Source organism: Dipodomys ordii, unplaced genomic scaffold (genome assembly GCF_000151885.1).
Source record: "Dipodomys ordii isolate 6190 unplaced genomic scaffold, Dord_2.0 Scaffold98, whole genome shotgun sequence".
Lineage (NCBI taxonomy): Eukaryota > Metazoa > Chordata > Mammalia > Rodentia > Heteromyidae > Dipodomys > Dipodomys ordii.
Window position 1 is genome coordinate 2,962,124 of NW_012267314.1, and position 14,520 is coordinate 2,976,643.

Consider the following 14,520-nt stretch of genomic DNA (forward strand, 5'->3'; position numbering starts at 1 on the left):
TTTTTTCTTTTTGCTTATGTGGTGCTGAGGAATTGAACCCAGGGCCTCATGCATGCAAGGCAAGTGCTCTACCACTGAGCCACCTTCCCAGCCCCATGTACAGTACTTTTATGCAAATGGCAGCACAGTAGGTTTGTCTACAACAGCACAGCCAGACAGGCAGGTTGTGTGTTCACAACTTTACAAGGCTATGACATCATGAGCTGATAGGAATTCTTCAATTCCATTATATCCTCATTGGATTACTATCATATACACAGTCTAGCATTGACCAAAACTTCCTGCAGTGAATAGTTAGACATGGTGCAGATTGCTTTTACCTGTCACACGGCCATTGAGTGAACTTGCCAGTTTTAATTTTAAAAGTATTCACTAAATAACAAAACATTCAAGATAGCTCAGAAGCATGAAATTGGCACAGAAGAACACAGACTGTGGATAAGTAACCAACAGCTTTGAAAGACTACCCCCAACTTTCCACATCTCTGGGGTGGCATAGTTGGGATCCCCAAACAATAGGGCATATGTTTGTGCACTCAATTAGCCTGAAATTAGAAGTGGTGGTCAGAAGCTCTGCTTGTCAGCAGTGGGTATCCATGCCTGGGCCTGGGCTCTAGTGTCTTCAGTCTGTACATTTACAAGTCCTACATAGGACAAAGAATACTTTCCAAGGTAAACAATGTGTTAATTTTTTTTAAGAATGAAAACTGAATTGTCTTGAATTATGACTCTGTCCAGTTGCAGATGAAACTGTTCTTTTTGCGTGCATTTTGAAAATACCATTATTTTGTACTTGGAGTTTAGGAAAGAAAATGGTAAAGATTTTTTTTCAAGTGAAAATTAAAAATAAAAAAGAAAGAAATGTTCTTAAATTTTTCCAGGCTAGGTCAAAAGAGCAGAACAAAAAGAAACATGAAAAAAATGTGATTTAGGGACTAAAAAAACTAGAAATCAAAATATGAAACAACTGTCATTTGTGAATAGAAGCAGTTGTCATGTGGCTGGTTTTACATCCTTTTAAGGAAATAGAGGGCTAAGAAGATAAATTTCTATATCTAGTAATAAATATAAATACCTCACCCTAGCTTCACATGTTAGGGACATTTAAAACCATGAAGTATTTTATCTCAGATTTGCATTTCTCATTTTACTTAATTCATTGTCACCTCATTTGTCATATTTTATCTATCCTTTCTCTTATAAAATTATGACTAAGTTTTATTTTGGGAATGGATACAGAGAATATGTACATCAGAACTGAATATTTCCCTCTATCTTTTCTTCACTCATGGTATTTATTGTTAGTACTGAGGTTTGAACTCTGGGCCTCCTACTTGCCAGACAGGTACTCCACCACTGAGCCATACCTCTAGCCAGTTTCTTGCTTCATAAGGACTATTAAGCTGATTTGTAGCCCTGTCAGAATGCTGTTTCCTTCCCCAATTCGGTGTCTCTCCATTCCCTTCTCATGGTCATTCATTAGATGAAGACAAGACAATAGAATGAGGTCTTTATTTAATTGTCTTTCATCCATGGGTTCAGGAGGCCTGAGTTGAACCCATAAAATAGACAGTCTTCACATGAATAAAGCCTCTATATGAGACCAAGGCGGTTGTTACCAGATGCACAGAGTTTGGCCAGACCCCTTGTCTAAAAGTTCAAGGTTAACACTAGTAAGTAGAATAACTGGCCTTTTGAGATCATGGCATGTGCAGAAGAAGCCTTTGAAAGGTGTTGTGTGTCATCATTACTGGTTGTCATGACAACAGGAATTAGTGAAGTTGTTCAGATACTTTCACTGCAGATAACACAAGCTCAGCCTACAATCCATGCTGGAAAACCCAAAGGATATCAAAACGGAGAGAGAAAGCAGTGACCTAAATTAATTTTGAGTTAAAGCTAAGATCCAAATTGTGCCATGAACCCCAGTCTAACACCAGAGGCTATGCTTAAATTTTGCAGGCTTTCCCAGACCAAACGGTTCATGTACTAATCACTCTTTTAATACTTAAGCCGCTTCTAGTAGTGTTCCATTGAGCAAGACCAGCTTCCCTACATTTAATCAGAAGTAGATCTCACGAGATCTCAGCTAGCAAAACGTTCCCAGGCCCTGTTTGGTCCTGAGCAAAGAGGCAGTGTGAGATGGGAAGAGTAGAGGAACAAAGCATTGTGGGCCACAAGCTCATGATCCTACTTGCATTTTCCGATGGAGTGGTTCAATCTTTATTTGTTTTTATTTTAGACTTAGAGAGAAACTCCTGTTTGAAACAAAACTGCCCTTGTGAAGAAATAGTGGTGTTTGGAAAATGCTAATTACATCGGTCAGGAAATTGATGGCCTTTTGCTGTCACTAAACACATTAGTTTCAGAGGTTGGGGGCTCAATCCAAAATCTCTTAATATCCAGCCTTCTGGTTGGGCTGCATTAATACCACATATCCAGTCTTTGCCTTCCAGGATTGGAATGAATCATTTCCAAATGTAGTCAAAATCACACGCACTCACACTGTTTATTGGGTGGGTGTGGCCCAGGAGATCTGGCCCACGACATCAGATTCTTTGCAGGAAGAGACTGGTCAGAGAATAAATTTAGTAAATTAACTAGTCCTTTGTAACTAAAACTGCACCCCCCCCTCCTTTTTGGCCATACTAGTGTCTAGAGTTCCCAGACTGGCCGTGGGATAGCTCTCACTGAGTCGAGGCTCAGCAGTTCATAAACATGCTTTTGGTTACCCCTCCCTCCATTCCTAAGGAGTACCTCCGCTCAGCCATTCAAAGCAGTGCAAAAAGAATGTCCTTTTTTATCCTGCTTTGCTTTCACCCTTTAGCTCCCTGCCAATGGCAATACATGCTTCAAAAGTCAGAGGATCTTTTCCAAAAAGGAAAACAAAAAGCCTTGACCGCAGCATGGTGAAGAAACCTCCCGGGAAATAAAATGGTTCCCACATGCAATTGGGGACAACACGTGAATAATTAGTTCCCTGTGTACCTGTCACCTTGGAAGGCTGGTTCCTACCACATGGAGCCTAAGTTAGTCCTGTGGAATCATCACCTCTGTTGGATTCCCAAGCACTTAACACTAGATCATCATAAATATAGCTGGCAAAGAATGCTACAGTTTCAACACTCAGCTTAGGTAAATTACTAATGCTTGGGCTGGGAAGGTGGCTCAGTGGTAGAGCACTTGCCTTGCATGCATGAGGCCCTGGGTTCAATTCCTCAGCACCACATAAGCAAAAAAAAAAAAAAGCCGGAAGTGGCATTGTGGCTCAAGTGGTAGAGCGCTAGCCTTGAGCTGAAGATCTGAGGGACAGCGCCCAAGCCCCGAGTTCAGGCCCCACGAACGGACCCCCCAAAAAATTACTAATGCTTTCTTTCTTATGCACATTTAAGGCTACACAATCAAAAGACCTCTACCAGCAGGACTCAGCTTTTACAGGCCATATACAAATCAAAAAGTGGACCCTGGGAGTGTGGAATTTGTATATATCATCCATTCACTAAATCACTCATTTATAATGTACCAAATACCCACTGTTGTAAGTCATTAGCTTTCACGAGGCTCTCCCAATCTGGAAAATGACTGGGAACTTAACTTTCATTAAGTAATTAAATCAGTTATCTATTGGTTGTATCCCAGGTCACTCTGTCAGAGGTTAATATTAAAGCTGCCAAGCATTTGTCACATGTACCCGGATTCTTATCTATGGCAAAGCCGTTGGTCATGATAAGAACTGAATTCATGCTTTTCCATCAAAGTTATACTCTAATCATTTGACTCTGCATGAATGTGAAAAGATGCATTCTATTCATGTTATCACTGGAAAGATGGAAAGGATTTCAGTCAACCAAGAACTGTACAAAAAGGTTATCAGGATTGACATGTGTCACATAAACTTCATCTATAAAGTTCTTCAAGTCTCTTTAGTTTTAAGGGAAAAAAGTACTTTGCCTATGCCAAATAAGAAACTTTGGAAAGTTGGTTATGGGGCACATGTCTGTGAATGCCAGCTACTTGTGAGACAGATACAGAATTGTGGCTCAAGACCAACCTAAGCAAGAGTTTGTGATACTCTTTCTCAAAAAAAAGCCAAATATGACGGATGCCACATGTCTGTAATCCCAGACATTCAGGAAGTGGAGATTAGAGGATTGCAGTCTTAGACCCTATCAACAAACTAAATCAAAAAAGCAAAAAGACTGGAAGCATGGATTAAGGGGTAGTGTACTCAACTAGCAAACACGGTGTCCTGCATTCAGTCCACAGTCCTGCCCCAATTAAAACAAAGAGTAACACCAAAAATTTGACTAACATACCTAAACTTACCTACATCATGGAAACAGATTTTAGCTAGGCGATTTACAAACATTTGAAGTTTTAAAAATATGTCAGCTTGCCGGGCGCTGGTGGCTCACGCTTGTAATCCTAGCTACTCAGGAGGCTGAGATCTGAGGATCACGGTTCAAAGCCAGCCCGGGCAGGAAAGACCATGAAACTCCTATCTCCAATAAACCACTAGAAAACTGGAAGTGGAGCTGTAGCTCAAGTGGTAGAGCGCTTGCCTTGAGCTGAAGAGCTGAGGGACAGTGCCCAGGCCGAGTTCAAGCCCCATGTCTGACAAAAAAAAAAAAAGTGTCAGCTAACATAGATGGCTTGAGGTTTGAAACAAAAGTCTTCCTTTTTTTGTTATTATTTATACAACCCCAACAAGAATTATAGTGATGTAGAATCTGTTCTCCCATGTCTCTCTTAAAACTTTTTAAATAAAAATAAGTGTTGCCTACCCATTGGTAGTTAAAAATCTTTACTACTTAATTTGTTCTAAGAATCTATGACAGTGTTCCATATTCTCCTATCATAAGGCAGCACAGAGCAAGACAACTTGTTACTGGAAAGCATAAGGACAATGTTAATAAGACCAGACCTGCCCCTTTTTAAGACTGATGTATCCCAAATCAAGTGACTTTGGAACCAAAGGAGAAAACCATTGTACTTAAAAAGGAAACACAGCCATCTAGTGGAAAGATTTTTAATAGCTGATTAAGTTACTTCAGAAGCTCCGATATAGAAAACTAAAGCCAAAACGGAGTTAGAAACTTGTTTCTTGACATAGGACTTAGAAATGTAAAACATTTACAATCCGGAAATGTGAGACTTCTTATGTGGCCTGTGATTTTTAGACATTGCATTAACCACGTGAAAATGATCTATTTGTGTCCAGAAATGAATTACAAACTGTCAAACTCAAGTTGCATTACAGAAATGTAGTAATGAAGATGAAGCTGAAGTTGCCCATTTGAGCCCCCCTGAGTGCTTATGTGTGTAAGTCCTGCATGCAGTATGACCACTGCCCCACCTTCTGCTGCCTTTGTGCTCTTCGTTTGGTCGTTTTGGTTTTGTTTCTTAATGGTCTTTGGTAAACTGCATCATCTCTGTTTTCCTTCCCGAATTTCCCTTTGCTGAACTTACTTTTGTTGCCAGAAAGAAGATGTACCTCTCAGGGAAGCCGTTGGCCACCACAGCCATACTGTGTTCTGTTGTTAGTGGTATTACCTCCTTCCTTCCTCTTTCAGGCTCAGTAGGCCAAACTCCCTGTAATACCTCCTTTCTGCTAACCTCACATCCCCAGCAATTGCAAAGAGGTTGCTATTCATCCTACTGGGGCCTCTGGCACAGTTCCTGCCAAGAGCTGCTAGTGTGCTGTTCACACTCAGCATACTAGTTTGCCATAGGCAGTCTTCTCTTTGCAGATCTGTAGTAGTGTAGATAATTGAAAAGGTAAGACACCACAGTTCTGGCTTTCATGTAAAGAAAACTGGGTGAGGGTAATGGTTTGGTTGAGGATTAGGTTGAGGTTGAAGGTTAGATTTAGGGTGAGGGTTAAGTTGAGGGTTAGAGTGAGGGTTAGGGTTAGGGTTAGGTTTAGGGTGAGGGTTAGGTTGAGGGTTAGGTTTAATGTTAGGGTGAGGGTTAGGGTTAGGGTGAGGGTTAGGGTTAGCATTAGGTTTAGGATGAGGGTTAGAGTGAGGGTTAGGTTGTAGAAGATGAGGACGGAGCAGAAAGGCAGAGGATCCCAGCTTCCCCCTAACCCTGGGCTCTTTTAATCCTGGGTATGTGAGAGTTTCCTTGTAAACAAACTAGGAATGGGGAAGGATTGACCCCTGGTGTGCTGACTAGACATTGACTGAGAAAAGCAGTAAATGAATGCATGCTGATCCTGATGTGTGTGATCGTAATAGAGATGTGTAAGTCTCTTTTACTGGGTTTGAAGTAAAAAAACTCTTTGATAAGGTTGAGATGTTGGGATTATCATTTTAATCTGCAGCCAAGTTGTCTTTTTCTTTTCTTTCTTTTTTTTTTTTTGGTCATTTGGTTGTGCAGCTTGAACTGGGAACCTGGGTATTATCCCTGAGTTCTTTTGCTCAAGACTGGTGCTCTCGCACTTTGAGCCACAGCACCACTTCCAGTTTTTCTAGTGGTTATTGGAGATAGGAGTCTAATGGATTTGCCTGCCCAGGCTGGCTTTGAACTGCAGTCTTCAGATCTCAGCATCTCGAGTAGCTAGGATGATGGGTGTGAGCCACCCACCAGCGCCTGGCTCCAAGTTGTCCTTCTATTAGGCATTTGCCTTTTGGGTTTTTTTTTAATGGTGAAATATTTATAATTGTTCTTATCTATTACTTTACATCCTTGTGAAGCAGATTACTACTTTTATCCCTATTATAAGTGGGGAAAACAAAGCATGGAACTAAATGAGAGAGGCTTCCTGTTTGGAGTCCACGTCATTGTGTTCCTGGTTCATTATATGCTGCTCCCCACTCCCCAGAGCCCCTCATCTGTCTATTCTCTCCTCCGTTTTGATCATGCTGTTCACAGTCCCAGCCTCTACAGGACTGGATCACCCCTCTGCTAGGTATCCCTCTATCCGGTTCCATCTAGCTACACCTGCTCATTTTCAACCTAATGAATCCTTGCCTCCTCTGTGAAACAATGGGAAAGTCTGACTACCAGCCTCAGCCCCTTGTTTATTTCCTTAGGATTACTCTTCATCACAACATAGATGCTAGTAAGGGCAGTTGATGAAGATTAATTGCACATTGCCAAAGTTCATTTTCTTTCTACAGAACTAAGATTTTGTTAAAAAGTAGATCAAGTCCCCACAGTGAACTGTTTCTTCTTTCTCAAGTGTCTGTTATAAGTAGTTTTAGACCAAATGTGTGTCCATGTTTTACCATCTGTAGACAGGCAAGAGGTAAACACAAGCCAGTATTTTAAAACGATCATTCTAATATGGTACCATTTGGGATGTTTGTAAACATCAGAGAGACAGATCTAAGAGCCAGCATTCATGCTCAGAAAGTTGTGAATCAGATTCCAGATCTGTTGCACTGCAAGAGAAGCCTATGAAGAATCATCACCCCCATCCGGAGATTCTCCCTGGGAGGTGTCCTCTTGTTTTATAGGACGACATGTGGATGGATGTGAGCTCTCATGAAGTCATTATGTAATCAGCAAAAAGATCTCTTTCTAATCTTCTTACTGTGTTTTAATATGTGTGTAGACATACACATACAAGATTAACAAAGCTTAGCAGAGGGAGTATTAATTCCTACTTACAAAGAATCTTTCTAGAACTCACACATAGTTCTATGTGTTATAGATGCAGGAAATTTCCACAGAATATTTTCAGTGGTACAACCACCACTTTCCAGTTTCAGAGAAGCTTTCCCAGTCAGACATATTTTGGGAAGGAATAAATCTCCTTTAAAGACATATTTGACCTGCATGGCTATTAATATACAGAGGGCTGGGGTTTCCTAGGCTACCTCAAGCTTCAATATCAACATGCAGAGACTAAACTATGACACTGCTTTCTCTGGATCCCTTCCGAAGACTGAGTTCTCCCGACTGGGGATGCGGGGGGGCGGGGGTGCTGCCATCTTCCCACCGGCCTCCACTCTGGACCGCTCATTCCAGTATCAACAAGCTCTAGGTTCTGCTTCCCATGGTCTTTGGGCTGCACCAGTTTTATTCCTTTGTCTCCATGGTTCTATTCCAGTCAATTTCCTTAACAAGTGTACAGGAGAACTCAGTTTCACCACTAAATGATGAGTATTTTCTTCGAGGGGTGCTTTTTCTGATTAGCGAGTTCTTTCTGGCTTCTGCTGGGTTCTCCTTTTCCCCAGTCGGCCGGCTTTCTCAGTGGGAAGGATCACCACTGTGGACACATTCTTCCCACCAGTGCCTGCTTCCTGTGGTAACCATCGAACAGCCACTGAAAAACAACTTGGATCTCCTCTTCTGTAGTAAATACACGAATGAGTGAAACAAATGTAAGAGATGCTATCTGGCCCTGTTTTGCTCTGAGAGGTCCCCATGAAGCTTCCCAACTTCTACACAGAAGATTCTAGAAATCACTGGGCTGATTTAGGAACTCAGGTTTCCCAAGGCCATTGAGTCATCCTCCTGCTCCTCCCCTCCTCCCCTTCACCCATCCCCACTCCTCCTTCCTCCCTTCCCTCCTCCTCTTATCCTCTTCCATCCTCTCCTCCTCCTCCTCCTCGTACTAGAAATTGAATTCAGGGCCTTTTGTTTGCAAAGCAGGCACTGTACCACCTGAACCACGACTGCAGCTCCTTTTTGCCTTGGTTGTTTTCAAGGTAGAGCCTTGTTTTATGCCCAGATTGTCCTCTCTAGAGCCTCTCTGTGCTTGCCCTTGGCACTGGAGCTAACTGATCTGCACCACTGTACCCAGACTTCATAGCTGAGCTATCAGGGGTGTGCCCCTGTCCCCAGCCAATGAGGAGATGGGATCTCATGAACTCCAGCCTTGAACTCTGATCCCCATACCTCTCAAATAGCTAGGATGACAGGCCGCTACACTAGGCTCCTCCCTTTCTTTCTTTATATCTACTCATACCCTCCCCCTTAGCTCTAGTGTGTACCCAGAGCCTTGGCTGTCTCACACCAAAGTACTGCTCAGGTGCAGTTCACTGGAGCCAAACAGTTCTTATTCTCAGTCTGGATTGCTATGGATTATCCTGGTTTCCCTAATCCCGTACAATAGCTGAGTCCTCAGAACAGGCGGGCAGTGAAAGACAGTGGAAAAGGACTAACTGGGAAGGAGAGCAAACTCGAGCTCACGCTTCAGCAGTCCTGGTGTAAACTCAACAAAATCTACGCTAGCTTCTGATGCCTTCTGTCTTCTTACATTCTAATAGAGACAAATACTGAAAACAAACTATGACAAGAAGTACCCAAATGTCAAAATGACTTTCCATGTAAGGGGTAATGTAATAATATATTTCAATTATTAAAGCACATAGTTAGTTATATCAGAGGTGTTAAGTCACCTATATTCTGTAAGGATTAAGTTAGAATGAGTAATAATATTCATTTGGGAATACTGGTTTGGTTCATCATTTTTAATTAAAACGTATTCTTCCTTTTAATTGACACAGAATAACAAGTATTATTATTATTACTTTATTTTTTATTTTTTTTGCCAGTCCTGCAACTTAAATTCAGGGCCTTGGCACTGTGTTTGAGCTTCTTTGGCTCAAGGCTAGCACTCTACCACTTGAGCCACAGCACCACTTCTGGCTTTTTCTGTGGTACGGAGGAATCGAACCCAGGGCTTCATGCATGCTAGGCAAGCACTCTGCCACTGAGCCACCTTCCCAGCCCCAAGAATAGCCATTATTTAAAAAGTGTTATTCCTCTTTTATCCTTTAAATGTCCTCAAATAATTGACAGTAAAACATTTCACCACCAGAGGGTAGAATGTTTCTCTTGCAAAGCTATTTGTTTTCACCGACGTTCCCTCGCCACCACTGAGTGTTGTGCTTTATTTCAGCCTCACTGTTAGGAATGAAGAAAGAGGAGAGACTGCTGGGAGACCCACCCACACCACCAAAATGGAGAGCATCCAGGTCCTGGAGGAATGGTGAGTGTGCTGTCCGTGCTCCAGCTGCCTCTCGGTTTTATATGCGGCTTGTATCTATCATCTTACGCTTCATGGTACTCCTGGTGTGAAATAAATGTCTGTACCATCTGTGAGACCATTACTTCGTAACTTTTCTGTTAGCTATATTACCTGTTAAAACATTGCTATGTCTATCGCTTTCTAGAAACAAGGAGCATTGCATGCTTCCGGTGAGAAAACTGCCTTGTTTTTTAAGTCCCTTTTCTTGCAGTTTTACGTTGATGTTTCCTTGATGAGGAAAGAGTCTAAACACATACAAAAGACACTGGATTACTCGTCAGTAGCAAAGGCAGCCCCAGGGCTGTTGCTTCTCTTCCCCTCAGAACAGATTTGCACCAAATTTCTCCAAAATGATTAGCTGAAATGTGATACCTAGGGAATAAAATCAGAATCGCAGTTGAGTTTTCATGTGATGATAGGTAAATCCTCCTTTTTTTAAATGAATTTTTAAATAATGATGCATCATGGCGATTTGAGACTTTTAAAATTATAATATTTTGGGGCTGGGAAGGTGGCTCAGTGGTAGAGCGCTTGCCTTGCATGCTCGAGGCCCTGGGTTCGATTCCTCAGCACCACATAAGCAAAAAGAAAAAAGCCAGAAGTGGCGCTATGGCTCAAGTGGTAGAATACTAGCCTTGAGCTGAAGAGCTGAGGGACAGTGCCAAGCCCAAAAGTCAAGCCCCACGACTGGACCCCCCCGCAAAAAAAATAAAATTATAATATTTTAAATGACTGAGGAGGTTCAGCCATTATGGAATAGCAACAAATGTATAGTCATAATCTACTTCAAAAACATGGTCAAAAAGTTAAAAAACAAAAAAGTAAAATAGAAGTAACTCTTGACCAAGTGTATCTGACTTATGTCAAAGGCAAGGTCAGGGTCATTTTGAACTTTAAGACGCTCCAGGCTTCTTGCTGTCCTTTCTTTGATGCATAAGAAAATGGATCGATGACTGGTGCATTCTTCAGTATAAAATAAACACTGAAATTCTACATAGAAATATCTGAAAATCTCCATCCCCAGCCTCCCTTTTAACAAATGTTTTAGAAAATTCTTTGACAAGTGTATAAGGCATATTTTTCCTTTAGACCTAGTAACTAAAGAAAATATTTTCACTAGAGATTTCTTTTTAAAAAATGCAGTCTTTCCTATAGCTGGAAAATGGCAATGTACATATGAAGCAACGGGGAAAAAGCAGTGTTCTTTCAAGTAACAAGGTATTTCTATCCATTTGCCACATATTATGAAGAGTTCAGACATTTCCAGTCTTCATTAGTAATTTATGCTGCCCATATATATCTTTGTTCCTGCATAAATGAATGATGCCAGATGAGTCCCGAAAATGACCGAGCCAATCCCTAGCAGTATTTGCAAAGCACCAGTAGATGGCAGTAACGGAACAGATGCTCTTAGGCTCTCCCTTATAGCTCACCTCGGTCAATTGTCTTTAACAATAACGACTTTATTCTGTCTGCAGTCAAAACCCCACCATGGACGAAATCTTATCCTGGTCTCAAAATTTTGACAAGATGATGAAGACTCCTGCGGGAAGAAATCTTTTCCGAGAGTTCCTCCGAACAGAGTATAGTGAAGAAAATCTACTCTTCTGGCTGGCCTGTGAAGACTTAAAGAAAGAGCAGAACAAAAAAGACATTGAAGAAAAAGCCAGAATGATATATGAAGATTACATTTCTATACTATCACCAAAAGAGGTAAAAATCTGGAAAACTTGGAGGTGGGCTTTCTAAGAACAAGGCCCCCTACAGAGGTTACTGTTCAGAATGGGCACTGGGCAGGCTATGGACAGGTCACAATGCTTTCCGGCTAGTAATGTCCTTTCATTCCAAGAATCTCCAAGGTTCACTCATTTATCTCTGGAAGAATCATGTGTGGGATTGTACTTGTTTTTCAGAACTGGCACTCGGGAGCAGTTCAGGCAATTTCCTGTGTGTTCTATTAAAATGGAAAAGAATTTATTTGAAGGTGATACTCTCAAATTATGATCCTCCAGCCACTTATCTGAAATGCAAATTCATGAAGCCAAACACAGAAGTTCTTAATCTGATTTCTGAAAATAGAACCCAGAAGCCTGCATTCCCTTCTTTCCCTTTCTTTATTTAAATTTTGAGTGTGAAGAATTATTACTGGAAGTGAATTAGACACCTCGAATGCTCTACCACTTGAACCATACTTTTAGCTTTTTTTTTGTTGGTTGTGGGCCTTGAACTCTGGGCCTGGACACTTTCCCTCAGCTCTTCAGCTCAATGCGAGTGTTCTACCACTTAAGCCACAGCGCCACTTCCGGTTTTCTGGTGGTTCATTGGAGATAAGAGTCTCGTGAACTTTCCTGCCTGGGCTGGCTTTGAACTGTGATCCTCAGATTTCAACCTCCTGAGTAGCTAGTATTACAGGTGTGAGCCACCAGTACCTGGCACTTTTAGCCTCTTTTGCTATAGTTACTTTACAAACAGGGTCTCACTGTTTCTTTTCCCGGCCAGCCTGGCACCACATACCTCTACTTCTCAAATGGGTAATTTTATGGGCATGAGCCTCTATACCTCTACTAAATTCAGTTACAGGTGAGGTAGACTGAATGATGTAGTTTAGGATAGGGGTCATTCAGAAAAAATAAAACAAGCCGGCACAAAAGTTACAAACAGGTTTGATCAGAAAGATGTCATTGAAATTATGATTGACTTACATTAGTAGTAGTCTCACCATGCATTGGGTTGTCTCTCCATAATCCATCAGCTGTGAGGACAGATGACATCACTTCACAGCATTGAAATTGCTCCTGAAAAAGGTAAAAATCATTGTTCAAAGATGGATGATAGCTGGTAGACATAATATCCCCAGAGACAAATGTCAGGTCTTTCTCTTGCCAAAAAATATAGGGTCAGAAGATTCTTATACGGTGGGATTTACTGAAGAAATCATTTCAGTCAAGCAGAGTCAAGAGTACCAAACTGTGCTGGTGGCTCACATCTATAATCCTAGATTGTGGTACACAGCCAGCCCATGCAGGAAAAGTCATGAGGCTTAACTCCAGTTAACCACCAGAAAACTGGAAGTGGCGCTGTGGCTCAAAGAGATAGAGTGCTAGCTTTGAACAAAAAGGCTGAGGGAGCTGGGCACTGGTGGCTCACACCTGTAATCCTAGCTACTCAGGAGGTTGAGCTCTGAGGATCACAGTTCAAAGCCAGCCCAGGCAGGAAAGTCCATGAGACTTTTATCTCCAATAAACCACTAGAAAACTGGAAGTGGCTCTGTGGCTCAAGCGGTAGAGCACTCGTCTAGAGCTAAAGAACACAGGGACAGTGCCCAGGTCCAGAGTTCAAGCTCCACCACAGACAAAAAAAAAAAAAAAAAGAGCTCAGGGATAGTGCCCAGGTCCCAGGTTCAAGTCCTATGACCAATCAAATAAGAAAGATAAAGTACCAAACTACCAAGTGATAGGCACTTTTATGGATGGGTTTAATGATAATGCCAGCGGTACTACATAAATGTCAAGATGTCTGGGAGATGCAAGCGCATTTTCTGGTGGGGCGTGGTTTCCCTCGCCTAGTGCCTTCGGAGGCAAGATAGTGGCTTGAAGGGTGTGGAACATCAAACCCCAAACCTATTGAGAGATAGCTGTGGCCTCTGCTGACCTTTAGGCTTTGGAAAGTCCCTGAGAAGGGGCTGTTGGCTCCAGCGGTGGTCAGTCAGAACTGGAATGGATGCTTGAGAAATGTAGCTGGACGTGCATGGTTCTGAAGGTGGGGGTTGTTCCCTTTCTGCCTGCCTGCCCTCTCTCAATAGAGGACAAGCCTAGGATCTGCTCATTCCAAATGCAGTGCTCCTCTAATTACAGCGAGCTCAGTCATTCCTCCATTGTCCAGAACTTTCTTCATGACTCTGCTAAGGAATTCCATAAACCCAACCTTACAAACTTCAGACATGGCTGGGAAGGTGGCTCAGTGGTAGAGTGCTTGCCTTGCATGCATGAGGCCCTGGATTCGATTCCTTAGCACCACATAAACAGAAAAAACTGGAAGTGGCACTATGGCTCAAGTGGTAGAGTGCTAGCCTTGAGCTGAAGAGCTGCGGACAGCACCCAGGCCTGGAGTTCAGGCCCATGACTGACCAACCTTAACCACATGTCTAGGCCCTCCCCAAGACAGGCAGGATATAATTTCCTATCATCTGGACTCTGTCAATAATATGGTGGTTTTATTTTATCCTACTAATAATCTTTGCTGCAAGAGAAAATGATTACTTGCAGTAGAAATACTGAGGTGACATAATACATGGCAATGTGTACATGACCAAAATTTATTAAAATCAATAGGAGAACCATATATCTTTATTTCTTTTTTTTTTCAAGCCAAAAGGATTTATTTTTTTGGGGGGGGGCAATCCTGGAGCTTAATCTGTCCCTAAATTTTTATTTATTTATTTATTTATTTTTATTGTAAAGATACTATACAGAGGGTTACAGTTACATGAGTGAGGTAATGAGTACACTTCCTCTTGAACATTGTTAGCCCCTCCA

At 41.9% G+C, this 14,520-nt stretch overlaps 1 protein-coding gene across 2 annotated transcripts in view; it reads left to right on the plus strand.

Moving 5' to 3' along the window:
- Positions 1-14,520, plus strand: part of Rgs17 (regulator of G-protein signaling 17) — a 29,987-nt gene that overhangs the window by 3,606 nt on the left and 11,861 nt on the right. The window contains exons 2-3 of one of the 2 annotated variants that reach the window (XM_013026962.1): positions 9,857-9,946; positions 11,464-11,698. In XM_013026962.1, coding sequence (XP_012882416.1) covers positions 9,857-9,946; positions 11,464-11,698 — 325 coding nt within the window. Of the gene's footprint in view, positions 1-8,318; positions 8,335-9,856; positions 9,947-11,444; positions 11,699-14,520 lie in introns of those variants that run through there. The other variant, XM_013026963.1, reaches the window with a different exon arrangement.